Source organism: Stenella coeruleoalba, assembly GCF_951394435.1.
Source record: "Stenella coeruleoalba genome assembly, chromosome: 11".
Lineage (NCBI taxonomy): Eukaryota > Metazoa > Chordata > Mammalia > Artiodactyla > Delphinidae > Stenella > Stenella coeruleoalba.
This window is the reverse complement of record NC_137157.1, coordinates 24,389,742-24,405,409: the sequence shown is the minus strand read 5'-3', so window position 1 is coordinate 24,405,409 and position 15,668 is coordinate 24,389,742. Positions and strand designations below refer to the sequence as shown.

The following is a 15,668-nucleotide window of genomic DNA, read 5'->3' as shown; positions in this document are numbered from 1 at the left end:
TTCTTTTTTATAATAGCCACTCTTTCAGGTGTGAGGTGAGCATTGTGGTTTTGAGTTTCATTTCCCTATTAATGTTTGATGTTGAGCATTTTTTCATGTGCCCGTTGGCCATCTGTATGTCTTCTTTGGAAAAATGTCTACTCAGATTCTCTGTCCATTTTTTAACCAGGTTGTTTGTTTGTTGCTTTTTTTGAGCTTGAGTTGCATGTGTTCTTTGTATATTTTGGATACTAATGCCTTATCAGGTATATCACTTGCAGATATCTTCTCCCACTCAGTAGGCTGTCTTTTCCTTTTGTTGATAGTTTCCTTCATTGTTCAGAGGATTTTTAGTTTGATGTAGTCCCATATGTTTATTTTTGCTTTTGTTTCCCTTGCCTGAGGAGATGGATCCAAAAAAACATTGCTAAGACCAATGTCAAAGATCATACTGCCTGTGTTTTCTTCTAGGGGTTTTATGGCCTCAGGTCTTAGATTTAAGTCTTTAATCCATTTGAGTTTATTTTTGTATATGGTGTGAGAGAGTAGTCTAGTTTGATTCTTTTGCATGTAGCTGTCCAGTTTTCTCAACACCATTTATTAAAGAGGTTTTTTTCTTCCCCATTGTATATTCTTGCCTCCTTTGTTGTAGATTAGTTGGCCGTATAAGTGTGGGTTTATTTCTGGGTTTATTTCTATTCCGTTCCATTGGTCTATGTGTCTGTTTGGGGGCCAGTACCATACTGTTTTGATTGCTATAGCTTTGTAGTAGAATTTGAAATCAGGGAGCATGGTATCTCCAGCTTTGTTCTTCTTTCTCAAGATTATTTTGGCTCTTTGAAGTCTTTTGTGGTTCCATACAAATTTTAGAATTATTTGTTCTAGTTCTGTGAAAAATGCCATTGGTATTTTGATAGGAACCGCATTGAATCTGTAGATTGTCTTGGGTAATATGGTCATTTTAACAATATTAATTCTTCCAGTCCATGAATTCAGTATGTCATTCCATTTGTTTCTGTTGTTTTCAATTTCTTTCATCAGTGTCTTTTAGTTTTCTGAGTACAGGTCTTTTACCTCCTTGGTTAGACTTATTCCTAGGTATTTTATTCTTTTTGATGCAATTGTAAAGAGGATTGTTTTCTTAATTTCTCTTTCTGATAGTTCATTGTTAGTGTATAGAAATGCAGTGTATTTCTGTATATTAATTTTGTATCCTGCAACTTCACTGACTTCATTTATGAGTTCTAATAGTTTTTTGTGGTGTCTTTAGGATTTCTATATATAGGATCATGTCATCTGCAAACAGTGACAGTTTTACTCCTTCCTCTGTAATTTGGATACCTTTGATCTTCTTTTCTTATCTGATTGCTGTGCCTAGGACTTCAAATACTGTGTTGAATAAAAGTGGTCATAGTGGGCATCCTTATCTTGTTGCTGATCTTAGAGGAAAAGCTTTTCACCATTGAGCATGATGTTAGCTGTAAGTTTGTCATATATGGCCTTTATTATGTTGAGGTATGTTCTCTCTATACCCACTCTGTTGAGAGTTTTTATCATAAATGGACATTGAATTTGTCAAAAGCCTTTTCTGCATCTATTGAGATAATCATATAATTTTTATTCTTCAGTTTGTTAATGTGGTGCATCACATTGATTTGCAAATACTGAATCATCCTTGCATCCCTGAGATAAATCCTACTTGATAATGATGAACATACAAGGCAGTTTTAAATATAGTATTCCTCAGTGTTCGTCAAAACCATATCACTTCTTTCCATTGAAAGAAAAGAGTATTTTCAGAAGTGAATAAAGGAACACTGGAAATTTTATCATGGGCGCATTGCCTCCTGAAGAATCCAGTCCTGAGTATGCAAGGTTATATAACTTATCCTTGAGGAGTAAAGACAAGTTGGGAATAGAACTAAGCACTATTATCAACTAAGAACTAAGTGGATTAGATGAGGACAGGCTGGGGGATTAGATGGAAAGCTGGTTTGGGATTAGCAGCAGGTCCAAGAGAATATAGAAAATGAGGTATCCAGGAAGGATAAGGAGCCAGTAGTGATCATGGGGCTAAAAATGACAACAGTAATGCTCTAAATACCGCTTAAAGCACTTTACGTTGACTCACTCAATCCTCACCCTGATCCATGGGATGGGGATTACCATATCTTAATTTTACAAATGAGAAAGCAGAAGCATAATGTTTTAATAATTTGCCCAAGATCACACAGCCAGTAAGTGGTGGAGGCGAACCCAGGCACCCCGGCTCCAGAGCTCTGGCTCACAACTATGCGAGTGAGTTTAGTGTTTTATTGTTTAAATATTGACCTCCTTTATTCAAGTGAGTTCTGATTTCAGACTAAAGGAGAGACCAAGATACCCAGGAGCAGCTTCCTGGGTCCTCTCTCAGTTGCACGGGACACACGTCCTCTGTGGGTCATGAACTGCCGAAATACGGTGAGATATCTTGGTTTCAAGAAAGCTGCTGTCTTACCTGGGAGAGGAGGCTTTTGTACCTCTCTGATCATGTAGTCAAAACCAGGCGTGAGCCAGACTCAGTGAGAGAAGTGAAGGTAACAATAGAATTCCGATGTAAATCATCAACACGCGCATTTTCTACAAAAGATGCTGGTTAGCTGGCTGCCTCTTTGTGTGTTTCAGACCCTAAAACAGGGCTACAATCGCTATTTAGGTTTCGCCAAGGAATAATTCCATGACTTCAGTCCCCGAGATGATTAACAAGGTTGCAACAGACTAAAATTAACCCTGAACTTTCATAGGAGTTTAAGGCCTTCTATGTCTGACAAAAATTAAGCATCATTTTAATGCTTAATTCATTGTTGCCTAGGCATAGAATTCTAGGTTGAAAATTACTTTCCCTCAAAATGTGTGTGGCACTGCTCCATTATCTCTGGCAATCCTGCACTGCTGTTGAGAGTTCTGTTCCCATTCTGATTCCTAGTTCTTTGTGACTTTTTTCCTCTGGAAACTCTGAGGATCTGCCCTCTGTCCCCTGTGTTCTAAAATTCCATGATGTGCCTTGGTGTGGGTATTGTGCTGGATTCTTAGGGTGCCCCTTTCAATATGTGAAGTATATTCTTCAGTTCGTGGAGACGTTTTTCTTTGATAATTTCCTCCCTCTGATGATCTCTGCACTTTCTGGAATTTCTGTTATTCAGATATTGAGCCTATTAGATTGAATGTTTACTTCTCTTATCCTCTTTCATTTTAATAGCACTGTGTTCTTATTTCATAGATGCAATATTGGCCTTTCTCTCTCTGAGGATATTAATTATGGTTTCAGTGATGTTTTCTTCTGCTCTCTATCTTGTATTTGATTCTCCAAATTCTTTTCTTACATTAGTTTTGGTCTCTACCTTTCATTTCATGTCTAGTGATCCTTGGCTGTCTGTTCATGTTTGAGGCACTGAGAAGCATACTGAGTCAGGCTTATGGGCTTTTAGCCTCATTGCCGGGTGACTGTGGGAGCTAGCAGCTTCATTGGTGGATCCTGAAATGTCAGTATCTGTAGGTCTTTTCTCTTCATCTGGTAAATTTCCCCAAAGAGGACTCTTTTAGACTACTGCTTAGTTTTCTATGTGTTCTGGGCAGGGGCTGGAGTGGGGTAGAGGGATGTCTCTTGTTCAGAATATAGACTTTCACTTCATTCCAACGTTTTCAGTTCAGCACCCCACCTCTGGAATCTAATGTCCCTTCTGAGCATAGATCTTTGATTTAACCTCAGCAGAGAGAAAAATGGAAGAAGTTTGGCTAGCAGAGGAGAGGCAGGGAAGGAGGGAGGGAGTCTCCTGGTTGGATGGACTCGGAGAAGGGATGGGAGGGAGGTTGTCCCCAAGGCTTTCGAGGTTCTTGGTCGTGCTTGTTGTTGGCAGCCCCTCTGAAGGCAGGTGGGACACAGCCTCTCCTCTCTGCTGACTAAGCAGAGGTGCTTTCAAATGTTTCAGGTGCTTTCAAAATGTTGCTAACATCTCTCATCTGCTTCATTTTCTCTCTTGCTTCTGTCTTTGTGGATTTATGCCTTTAAGAAAAAAAAATCCCTTCATTCTTTTTTTCTTGGCCACACTTCAGGTGGCTTGCAGGATCTTAGTTCCCCCACAAGGGATCAAACCCATGCCCCCTGCAGTGGAAGCACAGAGTCCTAACCACTGGACTGCCAGGAATTCCCAAAATCCCTTTACTCTTATTTTAGTTTGATTTGTGAGGAAGCGGAGATAAATGCATACATTTAATTAGTTAATTTTGGCTGTCAGCTCTGGACCTCAGCTTTCTTGGAAGGACTTAAAGCAGACCACCTCTAAGGTCCTCTGAATCTCAAATTCTGTGAATTCATGATTGTAAATAGGTGCTGTAGAGTGTGGGACTGACTCTAAGAATTTTCAGAGTTCAAACATCAGGGAAATTACTAAAGCATGAGTCATTAGGAGAAGTTTCATCTTAGAGATGGGGGCTGGTAAGTTGTGTGTGGTTGGAATACACGGAGAGAACAGGAAGGGAACAGCATAAGTGAATGCACAAACGTACCTATGACCACCGATGGGAAAGGGGCATATGGAGAAGGAACAAGAAACAAAGTTGGATATTCACCAGGTACAATATACATTAGAACTTGTTGCAGAGGGCCTTCAGAGGCTGAAATTTAAACTTAACTGCAGTAAGAAGTGTCAGTCATCAAAAATAATATAACCTTGGTACCAACTAGCATTTATTTTCATCTCATAACCTTTGCACAATTCTTATTTATATCATTTCTCTTTAAAGTGAATTGGAAACAAACAAACAAAAAAACCTCATTTTTCTCTTCCAAAGAAAAACCTTTTAAAGTATAATGACACTATTTTGAGAACCGATGCTGCAGTTTTTGAGGCAAAGTGTAAGTTTGATGTAACATTTTATATGTCTTTTAACTTTCTTATAGGTGTTATTGTTGTATGCCTATAATATGAAGCCCCTGAATATTTCAGATGTTACATCTACTGCTTACAACAATGTATATGTTGGCTCTTTCTGGGTTCCACTAAACAGGCAAGTAAAGATGGATTATCCACAGCTCTTTGCTGATACTTTCATAATATTGACTGTTTCAGTAATATACAAGGTAAATCACAGGCGAACTTTTAGAAGACATTTTTGGAAAAGTCTTCCTTTTACTTAGCAGAGTATGATATTGCAGTGGGTAAGAGCATGAACTCTGAATTCAGCCTGTTTTGGTTCAAATGCTGGTTGTGCCCCTTCGTATCTTCCTATCTCAGCAAACTTGACCAGGTTACTTAACCTCTCTGTGCCTCAGTCTCGTCATCAGTAAAATGGGAATAATAATAATAGGACCTAGAGTTGTTGGAGGAATGGTTTCAGGTACTTCATAAAGATTACAGACAGTACAAAGATGTTGTCTGTACTATATTTTGCCTGTAGTTTGGGGTGTGTTTTAAAAAGAACTTAATGTGGCTCTGTATTAAGTTGCAAAATTAAGCCCAGACTCCACCACCATCCTGGTCTCACCCTTTCCTCTTTGACCAGTCCTATTTTATATTGTTCCCCAAGTCAAAAGCCTCTGCGTCAGCCACTCTGTTTTCCTCCCTCTCCTTCAAACCGGGGATGGAGACTCTAATTTCTGCTCATGCCTGGTTTCTCTCTTTTCTGATTTCACCTTACCAAATTCCTTGTTTGTTTTTCTCTTTTTTTCTTTGCTTAGTTAATTTAGTTTTGTTTTTTTGCGGTACGTGGGCCTCTCACTGCTGTGGCCTCTCCCGTTGCGGAGCACAGGCTCCGGACGCGCAGGCTCAGCGGCCATGGCTCACGGGCCCAGCCGCTCCGTGGCATGTGGGATCTTCCCGGACCTGGGCACGAACCCATGTCCCTTGCATCGGCAGGCGGACTCTCAACCACTGCGCCACCAGGGAAGCCCTAGTTAATTTAGTTTTGATCCCATTGTTCATTGCCCTTGCGACCTCAGCCTCCATTTCCTCATTTCTGAGATGGGAATAATATTTTGCCTACCTTTTGGAGTTACTGTCAGGATCAGGCCAGACAGTGTATGCATATACTTTGTATGCATGTATAACGTATGCAGATACTTTGAAAGGCTGAAAGCACTGGGCAAGTGTCAAGTCTCATCATGGCCTCCTGTGTCTGTCAGTGTCAGCTCTTTGCCCTGCTCACCACCTACTGAGTGCAGGGACTTGGCGCTTCTCCATCCTCACCTGGAGAGTCTGGTTCCTGGTCCTTGATTTCCATTTTGAAGAACTCTTTTCTCTTTGGCCTCTCCATGAAAGAGAATAAAACAAGAGATGTTTCAAGAGCTGGCATACTTTCAATTATTCAGTCAACTTTCTTTTTCTTTTCCTTTTTAAAATTTTTTTCAGTGTCATGGTGGAAAATCTTAGACAAAGGACTATACCAGCACAGCTAAGCCACAAAGTTAGGAAATTATGTTCTTTCCTTGTACATCCAGAAACATGGCAGAATTTTTTTTTTCAGAACCACATGATGAAAATGATTATAATTTCTGCAGAGCAGAATGTAATCAAACTGACAGGATTCTTGTTTTACTCCAAAAAGTTCTGGATTTTCGTGTGTTTATGATCAATGGTAGGGTGACTAAAGTTAGGGACATGCCCCTGTCACTGAGGCTATCATAGAGGAAGTTGCCTGACAAACGTTCATCTGATTCATCCCTTGGTGACAGTATTTCTCCCACCCAGGGTGGAGTTCCTTGTGTTCTTATGAGGGTCACGATCAGTCTATGGGGAATTGCTCTTGTTGATCAGCCTATAGAAGGCAAAGGAAGAGCATGCTGCGGGAAACTGGGGAAATCGATGTTCCTGCATTTGCTCCTGATGTCGTTTTGCTTTTTTGCATCATCTCCTTCATTTTCATAAAAATTTCCCTCCGCCCCTGCATGGAGACCCGCACACCCACGCACGAATATGTGCGCACCTGCGCTCTACGTGCCTGTATCCTAGAGTCACTGGGAGCCCTGCAGGTGGCTCTTCGCCTCCCTCAGCTGTTTCAATGCTTTTCCAGCTTCTGACTGCATTCACTAGTTAACCTCTGTCTCCAGCGCCTCCATGGTTCACTGGACCGTGGCTCCAGAAGCTTTCTGTCCTGCGCACGATTGCCAGTGCGTCCTCTGCCCTCTTCCTCGGCTTTAGCTTTTCCTTTTTACTTGATTCTTCTCCCTGCCCCCACTCCCCACACAGTACATATCACTGTGTGGGCTCGTTGACCCGTCTCTTAGAGCCATTGCTGACTTGTCCTAATTCTTAGCTTCAGGCCAGCCAGCCAATCAGAGCGTGGCACTGAGTTTAAGTAGGAGTAGATCTTCTGTCATTGCCTGGTGTTTCTTTGCCCATGTAGATATTTATTTTCTTTATTTTCATCTTAAGCAAATATTTTGGATGTCTACATTTTTTTTTGCTTTGTGTCTTTGCCAGTTTATAATTATAAATCTGTCTGAGCATATAACTAGATCATAAACACTATGCAGGTGAGAATTGTGTCTCTGTTCTCATGTCTCTTGAATGAAGGAATGATTGAATGATGTTTGGGGATGCCAGAAATCTAAGTGTTAAATAACTAAGGACTTACTTTACATGTTTTATTGATTCTGGGAATAAATGAATGCCTTACTTAACTTTTCAAGTAAAATGCATGCATGTTTGTTATTTTTAGAGTTATTTCAGTTCACGAGAAATTATCTAATCTTACGCAAATCGCTGAAATATCATTGCCTACAACTCCTAAAGTTACTTCAAATGAAAATGTATCTCAAGTAGAAGAAACAGAAGAGGAATCAATTGGTAAAGAAATGGAAGTAGGTTATTAAATAATGGAAAATTTTATTGCCATTGCAGGATGGATGTCATTATACATAATTAAATTATTTTTTACTTTATCAGAGCATAACTATGTAACTAAACTTGAACAGTGTGGTTCTTCTGGCCTGTACTTTCTCTACTTAGAGTACCAGATATAACCCAACTTTTGGACACATAAGTAATGTTTTCTTCAAAGCTCTTCTAAGCATACCAATTATAAGAAACTGATGGTAAATGAAAACAAAGCCAATCTAGATAAATCATTCAGATATAACCATGAATCCTAAGAAACAATGCTCTGTAAATTTATAATGTTACTTTTAAATTCTAAGTCTAGTATTTGAGCATTTTTATTACCCAAGTAATATGGGAAGAAAAATTAGAAAATATAGATAAGCATGTATCTTTCAGACTTTTTCTACACATCTGTATTTTTCTAACTAGAAAAAAGGCATTATCCTTATAGTGTGTTATTAATCTGATTACAGAGTTGAGTGATGACTGATATTCATGTTTTGAAGGAGTTCCTTCTGAGTTCTCAACCCATTGAGAAATAGGACACAGGAAACTGATATATGGAGATCTCAAACACTGGCATCATTACCGACAAAGCTGATTAGCAAACATGGCTCTGGACCTCTGGCCAAACAAGCTTATTAATATTTCACCCCTGAATTAGCCAGCCTTGCCCACCTAGTCACACAATAATCTAGCACACTTGTGTAGCTGTAGGATTTCCCCCGCTCCCCTGCTGACTGCCCGGCTGACTGCATGGAGGAGTAGAGAGTAATAGTCCCGTAGGCAGGGTGCCTTCAAAAATGTAAGCAAAGATTGACCCAATGGGGATGAGCCTAGTTTGCTTTTCCCAAACTCACCAATCAGATAAGTGACTCCACTCTCCTGGCTGCATCCAAAAGAAGCTGGAAGTGTCCCCCCTTCTTCGGGAGTGGAGTGGAAGTTCCTTACCCTCTATGGAAATGAGAGGAGCAGGGAATACCTGTTCTCCCCTAATCACTTGCTCTTTGAATTTCCATTTGCACATTCATCTGGTTGCTTGAGATATATGTTCTGTAGGTACCATGGCTTTTTTTTTTTAATCAAATAGATGTACAAGGTTTAAAATGAAAAGGGACAGTCTCCTGTTTGACCTGTCCACACCCCACAGTCCTGCGAGCAGGCCATTTTCAACTCTTTCAGCTGTTCCTTTTGTTATTTACTTCCAAGACTCTAAATAATATGCAGGATCAGTCATGAAAAGCAAGATAACCAACACCCTTCAAATCCAAGTGGGTCCACTGGGCTCCATGTCTCCCCACACCAGCCTCCAGGCTGGTGGCACATCCATCCTCTGGAACATCCCCAGTCACTGGGCAGGAGGGAAGAAAAGGGGCAAATCACACCCTGGCTCTTTGAGTTTCCATCATATCACTTGCACTAACATTTCACTGGCCAAGTAAGTCACGAGCCATGCCAACAATTCTGCTATCAACTTGGAAAGAGGAAAGCTGGAAAAATTGTTGAATAGTGCTAATGACAGCCAAAAACAATTGTTTTTTCTTGATAAATCAGTTTTATATAATATCTATTGATTTTACTATACAAGGACTTTACTATACAAGGATTCCCTATATTTCTCCTCAACTTCTCCTTTCTCCATCCTTTCTAAATATTGTTATATCACAGAATTTAATTAAATCAGCATTCAGTGTTTATGTCATTATAACCCTGTAAACAATGTTCACAGCCAAGTCAGTGTACTGTGGTTATTTTCCTTGCCTGTATAAGGTTTGATTTTTCTTCACTTGTCTTTTTTCTTAACTTCTTTCTGATCATTACATCGGATCTGTCATATATTCATCCATAGATTTGTACCCAAGTGTTTATATTTATGTCTCAACTCTTCTTTTCCTTCCTGGAGGCCCCTCTCCTGCTCTGGTTAAGGACTGGTTGCCCCCAATGCCTGCAGCACAGCTCTGATTCTGGGACCTCCCTCTGCTGCTTTTCTGGTTGAATTCCCAGCCACTTGGGTCCCATCTCTGTTTTTCTTCTCTGAAAGCTTTTAGGATCTTTATTTTTGCTCTGCTGTATCTTTTTAAAAAAATCACTTTCTGCTAGTTTAATATTCAATTGGTGACCAATAACAAAATATTGTTAATTCTTAAAGAGCATTATTGGTATGGCTCTTTTTGTTTTCTTGTTTACGTTATCTTTTTTTTTTTTTTTTTTTTTTTGCGGTACGCGGGCCTCTTACTGTTGTGGCCTCTCCACACATCCTTTATAGTGCACATGCTTTATAGTGTCCTCAAATGTTACAACACAAATTACCAGATGTTTAACTATAGTAATGATATTCTGAGTACTCAGAATAAATATCCCAGTAGATCAGATACCTCAAACTCATGAGATTCATATATGTAATTCTTCTCGTAAAGTGCATTGTTGCCCTTTCATATCTGTTTTCAAGAACTCAGCTCATTTCGTTTTCGAACTTCTTTAGTAGATCACTTACAATCACAGTTTTTTAGTCATAGACCAAACTTACCAATTTTCTGTCTTTGAGCCATAACCTAGACTGTTCTTTGCTGAAATTGTCCTTGAATCCATTATTATATAGTTCATAAAAGGCAAATGATTATTTTTCTCCTGAACCCATTTGTCTTTTCAACTTACATTGTCTGAGACAGGAGAGTGAGTGTCCGTAAGAGTAAGGATTCTAGGTTGTGCTCTGCCACTCAGCTTTCCTACCGAGGGTCTGTCACTTAATGTTTCCTGGGACTAGTTTTCTCCTCATCTCTAAACAGGATCCTTTCACTCAGTTACTGGTGAGACGAAGAGATTGTCCCTTGGTTGGAATGAGAGCCATCAGAATTTTCCTGGGAGTCAGATATCGGTATCAAGTTCATCACAATGAGCCCAGTGCCTGAGCCAAGAAGTTGACTATGAATATAAACAAATCAGGAATAAATAGGGGCAAGTAGGGGCGTTTGAATGCAAGCAGAGGGAAGAATCCAGACGGCCCACCTTGCCTTAGCCAAGCTTTGTGACTTGCTCTCACGTCCTGACTTGAGTGATATATGTGAGTAGCTCAGTCCCTGAGTACAACAAACTGCTTTCAGTCCTGATGTTGTCCTCTGTGTTTTCTTTGTTTTTTTTTTTTTTTTGCTGTACGCGAGCCTCTCACTGTTGTGGCCTCTCCCGTTGCGGAGCACAGGCTCCGGATGCGCAGGCTCAGTAGCCATGGCTCACGGGCCCAGCCGCTCCACGGCATGTGGGATCTTCCCGGACCGGGGCACGAACCCGTGTCCCCTGCATCGGCAGGCGGACTCTCAACCACTGCACCACCAGGGAAGCCCTCCTCCGTGTTTTTGAGTTTACTTTATCCTCCAACTTAAAAAGTGTTTCTTCAGATTTAATTAGGGCATTTTGAGATGTGTTCCAGTTCTGGTAGTTCTATATGTGAAAGAATGTCACAAAATGGAAAAAAACCTGCTCTTTTTAGTTTAGGTGAATTAGCAAACAAATTAATTCACATCATTTGAAAGTTGTGAAACGGAAGGAATAAACTTTTCTATTTTTTTCCCTATATACTAACCAGCACTTAGAAAAAAAAAAAAAAGAAACAGCTAGGTTCTAGGTTATATCAAATAAATTCCAGGGACTAAAATCTGCCAGTTTGTTGTCATGACAACCTTCACTTGGAGCTAATGAGAAGTTAACTAGGACACTTGAAGAGATCAATTCTGTTTGGGAGTTGGACAGGATTTCATAACCTCTATAATCAAATATATTTATTTCTATCTCAGTATGGATTTTTGGTGGGTTGTTAAATATAAAGGTCCAGAAAATGTACCTTTGGTTGATATGGGAGGTGGTGAATCTTGTTCTCTTTCTCATTCCCTTCCTTTTTTTTTTTGTTTTCTCTCCCCCAAATCCCTATGGTCTGGAATAAGCCAAAAGCTTCAGAACACAGGTATTAATTTAAGATGTTTTGGGAGGGCTACAGAACAGGTGTTCCAGTCACTTCTGGCTCGAAAACATGTCCTTCTTCCAAAATGGACAACAGTGGCTCAGAATCACTGGGTTGTTTTAACCTGTCATTCACAGCTTTATGGGGTATCTTCAGAGCATATCAGGTGTTTTAAAGCATATAAAAGGTGCAAACCATTCTGATTTTATGACACAAACACCTTTTTTGGAATGATAGCATACTGATATGATAAGCCTAAAATATATTTACCAAGTCACCTAAGATGAGTTCAGCAAACACGTGTGGGATGCCCGGATTGTACCGGGCAATTATATATAGTCAACATATCCCCAGTATCAAAGTACTATGAAAACATAGAACAAAATACAATTGAACATTAGCATCAAATAACACGTTATCTTTGAGAAACCGTTACGTGCAAAAATTTTCCAGGCTTGAGGAGATAAGGACATACTGAAATCAGCACAATTAGGTCCCTGTCAGGAGGAGCTTAATCACTGTGTGAGTATGACCATAGGTACCCAGATGTAATTCATAATGAGCCCAGCTGCCCGGTGGCCCTCTCTTAGCAAGCAAAGTCTGGCATTCAAAGAAACATCAATATAATGTTTAAAACCATTGAAAATAATCTAAACCTTATTCTTATGAGTCTCTTGTAAGAATATCTGAGAGGAAATCCTTTCATCATATACAGCATAACTTCTTTTAAATCTCCTTTTTCCCAACTGCCTTACTCTTAGTGCCTCTCTGACGTTCACAGTGGCAGCTCTCCAACCTCTGCCTCATTGGTTCAGACTCCTAAACCTCTCCCTCCAACTCAGTCTGCATGGAGTGTTTTGACTCCTCTCCCCTTCCCACTCTGGTTCAGCTCTTTTTTTTTTTTTTATAACATCTTTATTGGAGTATAATTGCTTTACAATGGTGTGTTAGTTTCTGCTTTATAACAAAGTGAATCTGGTTCAGCTCTTCGTTGCGAAGTTCAGCTTAGTCTCTCTGACACCTTCCCCTTTTCCTGTTTCCCCCATTATCTGGATTCTACACTTATACAAAAGGGCAAGGTTGCTGATATCCTTCTTTCTCAATGGTGGAGCTGTTGATGCAAACTATTCTAATTTATCATTAAAAAAAATCTCATTCACATAGGGGTGTGTGTGTGTGTGTGTGTGTGTGTGTGTGTGTGTGTGTTAAGAGAAAGGGTTGAGCTAGACTTTGTGCTTGCTTCAGTAGCGCAGGTAGCATTTTATAGCCCCTGTAGACTGAAATAAAAATCATGTTTCCTTGCACCCTGTACCCTGACTCTATTGTTTTGGTCATTATCTCTTTCTGTGTCTCTTCCTCTCTCTTGACTTTGAATTCCTTTGCTCAGGGGTCTTCTCTGATATCTAGCCCAGTAACCAACTTCTAGTTGGAGACCTATGGAGAGCACTTACTCCAGACTGAGGATACAGCAAGAGATGAGAGGTGAAGTCATGGAGCTGGATGTTGTATTCAGGGTGGCAGGAGTGCAGGGTGAATGTAGGGCCCTGGGAAGGCAGGGCTGGGCATGGGCCGTAGGAAAAGCTGGGAGCAATGCCCGGAAGAGCATCTCATGATCCACCCTGAAATTTGCTAAGATAACCCTGATGGCATGTGAAGGACGGATGAAGGAAGCAAGAGTTTGGAGGATGGAAAGCAACTTAGGAAGGTTTTTTTCCCATAAAATGGGTGAACAATGATGAGGACTTCAACTAAGTCAAAATGTTGGCTCTGTTATTTTGGAAGTCACTCCGAAGCCTGTCCCTCATCAAATCAACAGATGCTCCTCTTTAAGGGAAAGTGACAGAGATTGAGCAGGGGTCCTTCTGTGCCCTCCCAGGCCCCTTGCCAACTGCACCATCCCTCCAACCGCCTTCTGCCTGGGATTGTTGAGTTCAGTGCTTTCCTTGTCTTCATTTCTGTGGCAGCAAGGTCACGGGAGGTTTCCCACAGCCCAACATCGAATCAGCCAGTTTCCCAAGTGTGTATGTGGTTTACCTCAAATAATGCCAAAGAAACAGAACGTTGTTGAGGCGAAATTTGTGTTTGATAAATGTTGAGACAAGCCATGGAAGGCATTTATCAGGTGACATGGCTGTCTTCATCTGTTATGGAAATGATCAGTGATACAGACAGTGTCATTTTGCTTGATAGCTCTTGATGAAATCATGACAGTAACCCATCACAGCTATTATTGAAACCTTTTGTATAGAAAGAAAACATACTTTAACCAGTCCTAAGAACTCAATTAGAAATATAGAAATTTGGATAAATAAGAAGAATACGTAAGAATGTACTCCAGGATGTGTGTTCCCCTCTGTCTAGTAAAGTGGACCAGGAGCCTGGAAAGTTCGTCATAGGAAGATGGTGTCCCCCAGTCAGTGCTGGATGTCCTGCCTGCCCTCCATCCTTTCTGGTCCCATGGAAGCTGCCCTACTTCTGGCCGTGATCACTTCCTGCCCAAACAGCTTGAGTAGCCTCCTAGCTAATTTCTCTTTCTCTTATCTCTTCCTAGTCCAGTTCAGCTTTACATGGTAGCTAGAATTGTCTTTTTTTTTTTTTTGCGGTACGCGGGCCTCTCACTGTTGTGGCCTCTCCCATTGCGGAGCACAGGCTCTGGACGCGCAGGCTCAGCGGCCATGGCTCACGGGCCCAGCCACTCCGCGGCATGTGGGATCTTCCCGGACCGGGGCACGAACCCGTGTCCCCTGCATCGGCAGGCAGACTCTCAACCACTGCGCCACCAGGGAAGCCCCAGAATTGTCTTTTTAAAGCAGTCAGATCATTATCCCCTCAGTCCAGTGCCTCTCAATTTCCTAAGCAACAAAATCCAAATTCCTTACGTTTACGTGTCCTGTTATAAGTACACCTCTCAGCCTATTTCTCACCACCGTGCTTCCTATACACACCAGCAGTAAAGACCGTATCAGGTTCTTTATGTTTCTTGAATATCTGCTGTTTCATTGCTCCATCTGGAATGCCCTTGTCCCCATTCTCTGCCAGTTGAAGTCTTACTACTCTTTCATACCTCAGTTTATATGACCCTTTCTCCAGGAAGTATTCCCTGTTCATTATACTTTTGTTTTTTAAACATCTTTATTCGAGTATAATTGATTTACAATGGTGTGTTAGTTTCTGCTGTATAACAAAGTGAATCAGCTATACATATACACGTATCCCCATATCCCCTCCCTCTTGCGTCTCCCTCCCACCCTCCCTATCCCACCCCTCTAGGTGAACACAAAGCACCAAGCTGATCTCCCTGTGCCATGCGGCTGCTTCCCACTAGCTATCTATTTCACATTTGGTAGTATATATATGTCAATGCTATTCTCTCACTTTGTCCCAGCTTACCCTTCCCCCTCCCCGTGTCCTCAAGTCCATTCTCTACGTCTGTGTCTTTATTCCTGTCCTGCTCCTGGGTTCTTCAGAACCTTTTTTTTTTGCCCCCTAAGATTCCATGTATATGTGTTAGCATACAGTATTTGTTTTTCTCTTTCTGACTTACTTCACTCTGTATGACAGACTCTAGGACCATCCACCTCACTACAAATAACTCAATTTCCTTTCTTTTTATGTCTGAGTAATATTCCATTGTATATATGTGCCACATCTTCTTTATCCATTCATCTGTTGATGGGCACTCAGGTTGCTTCCATGTCCTGGCTATTGTAAATAGAGCTCAAATGAACATTGTGGTACATGACTCTTTTTGAATTATGGTTTTCTCAGGGTATATGCCCAGTAGTGGGATGGCTGGGTCATATGGTAGTTCTATTTTTAGTTTTTTTAAGGAACTTCCATACTGTTCTCCATAGTGGCTGTATCAATTTACATTCCCACCA

General features: G+C 40.8%; 1 protein-coding gene across 1 annotated transcript in view; it reads left to right on the top strand.

Annotated features, from left to right (window-relative positions):
* The window catches only part of CFAP54 (cilia and flagella associated protein 54), a gene marked incomplete at its 5' end in the record, with an annotated part of 297,105 nt that overhangs the window by 263,922 nt on the left and 17,515 nt on the right, over positions 1–15,668 (top strand). Inside the window, 2 exon segments of the mRNA XM_079935999.1 lie at positions 4,919–5,025; positions 7,675–7,816. Of these exon segments, the coding sequence (XP_079792125.1) occupies positions 4,919–5,025; positions 7,675–7,816 (249 nt within the window).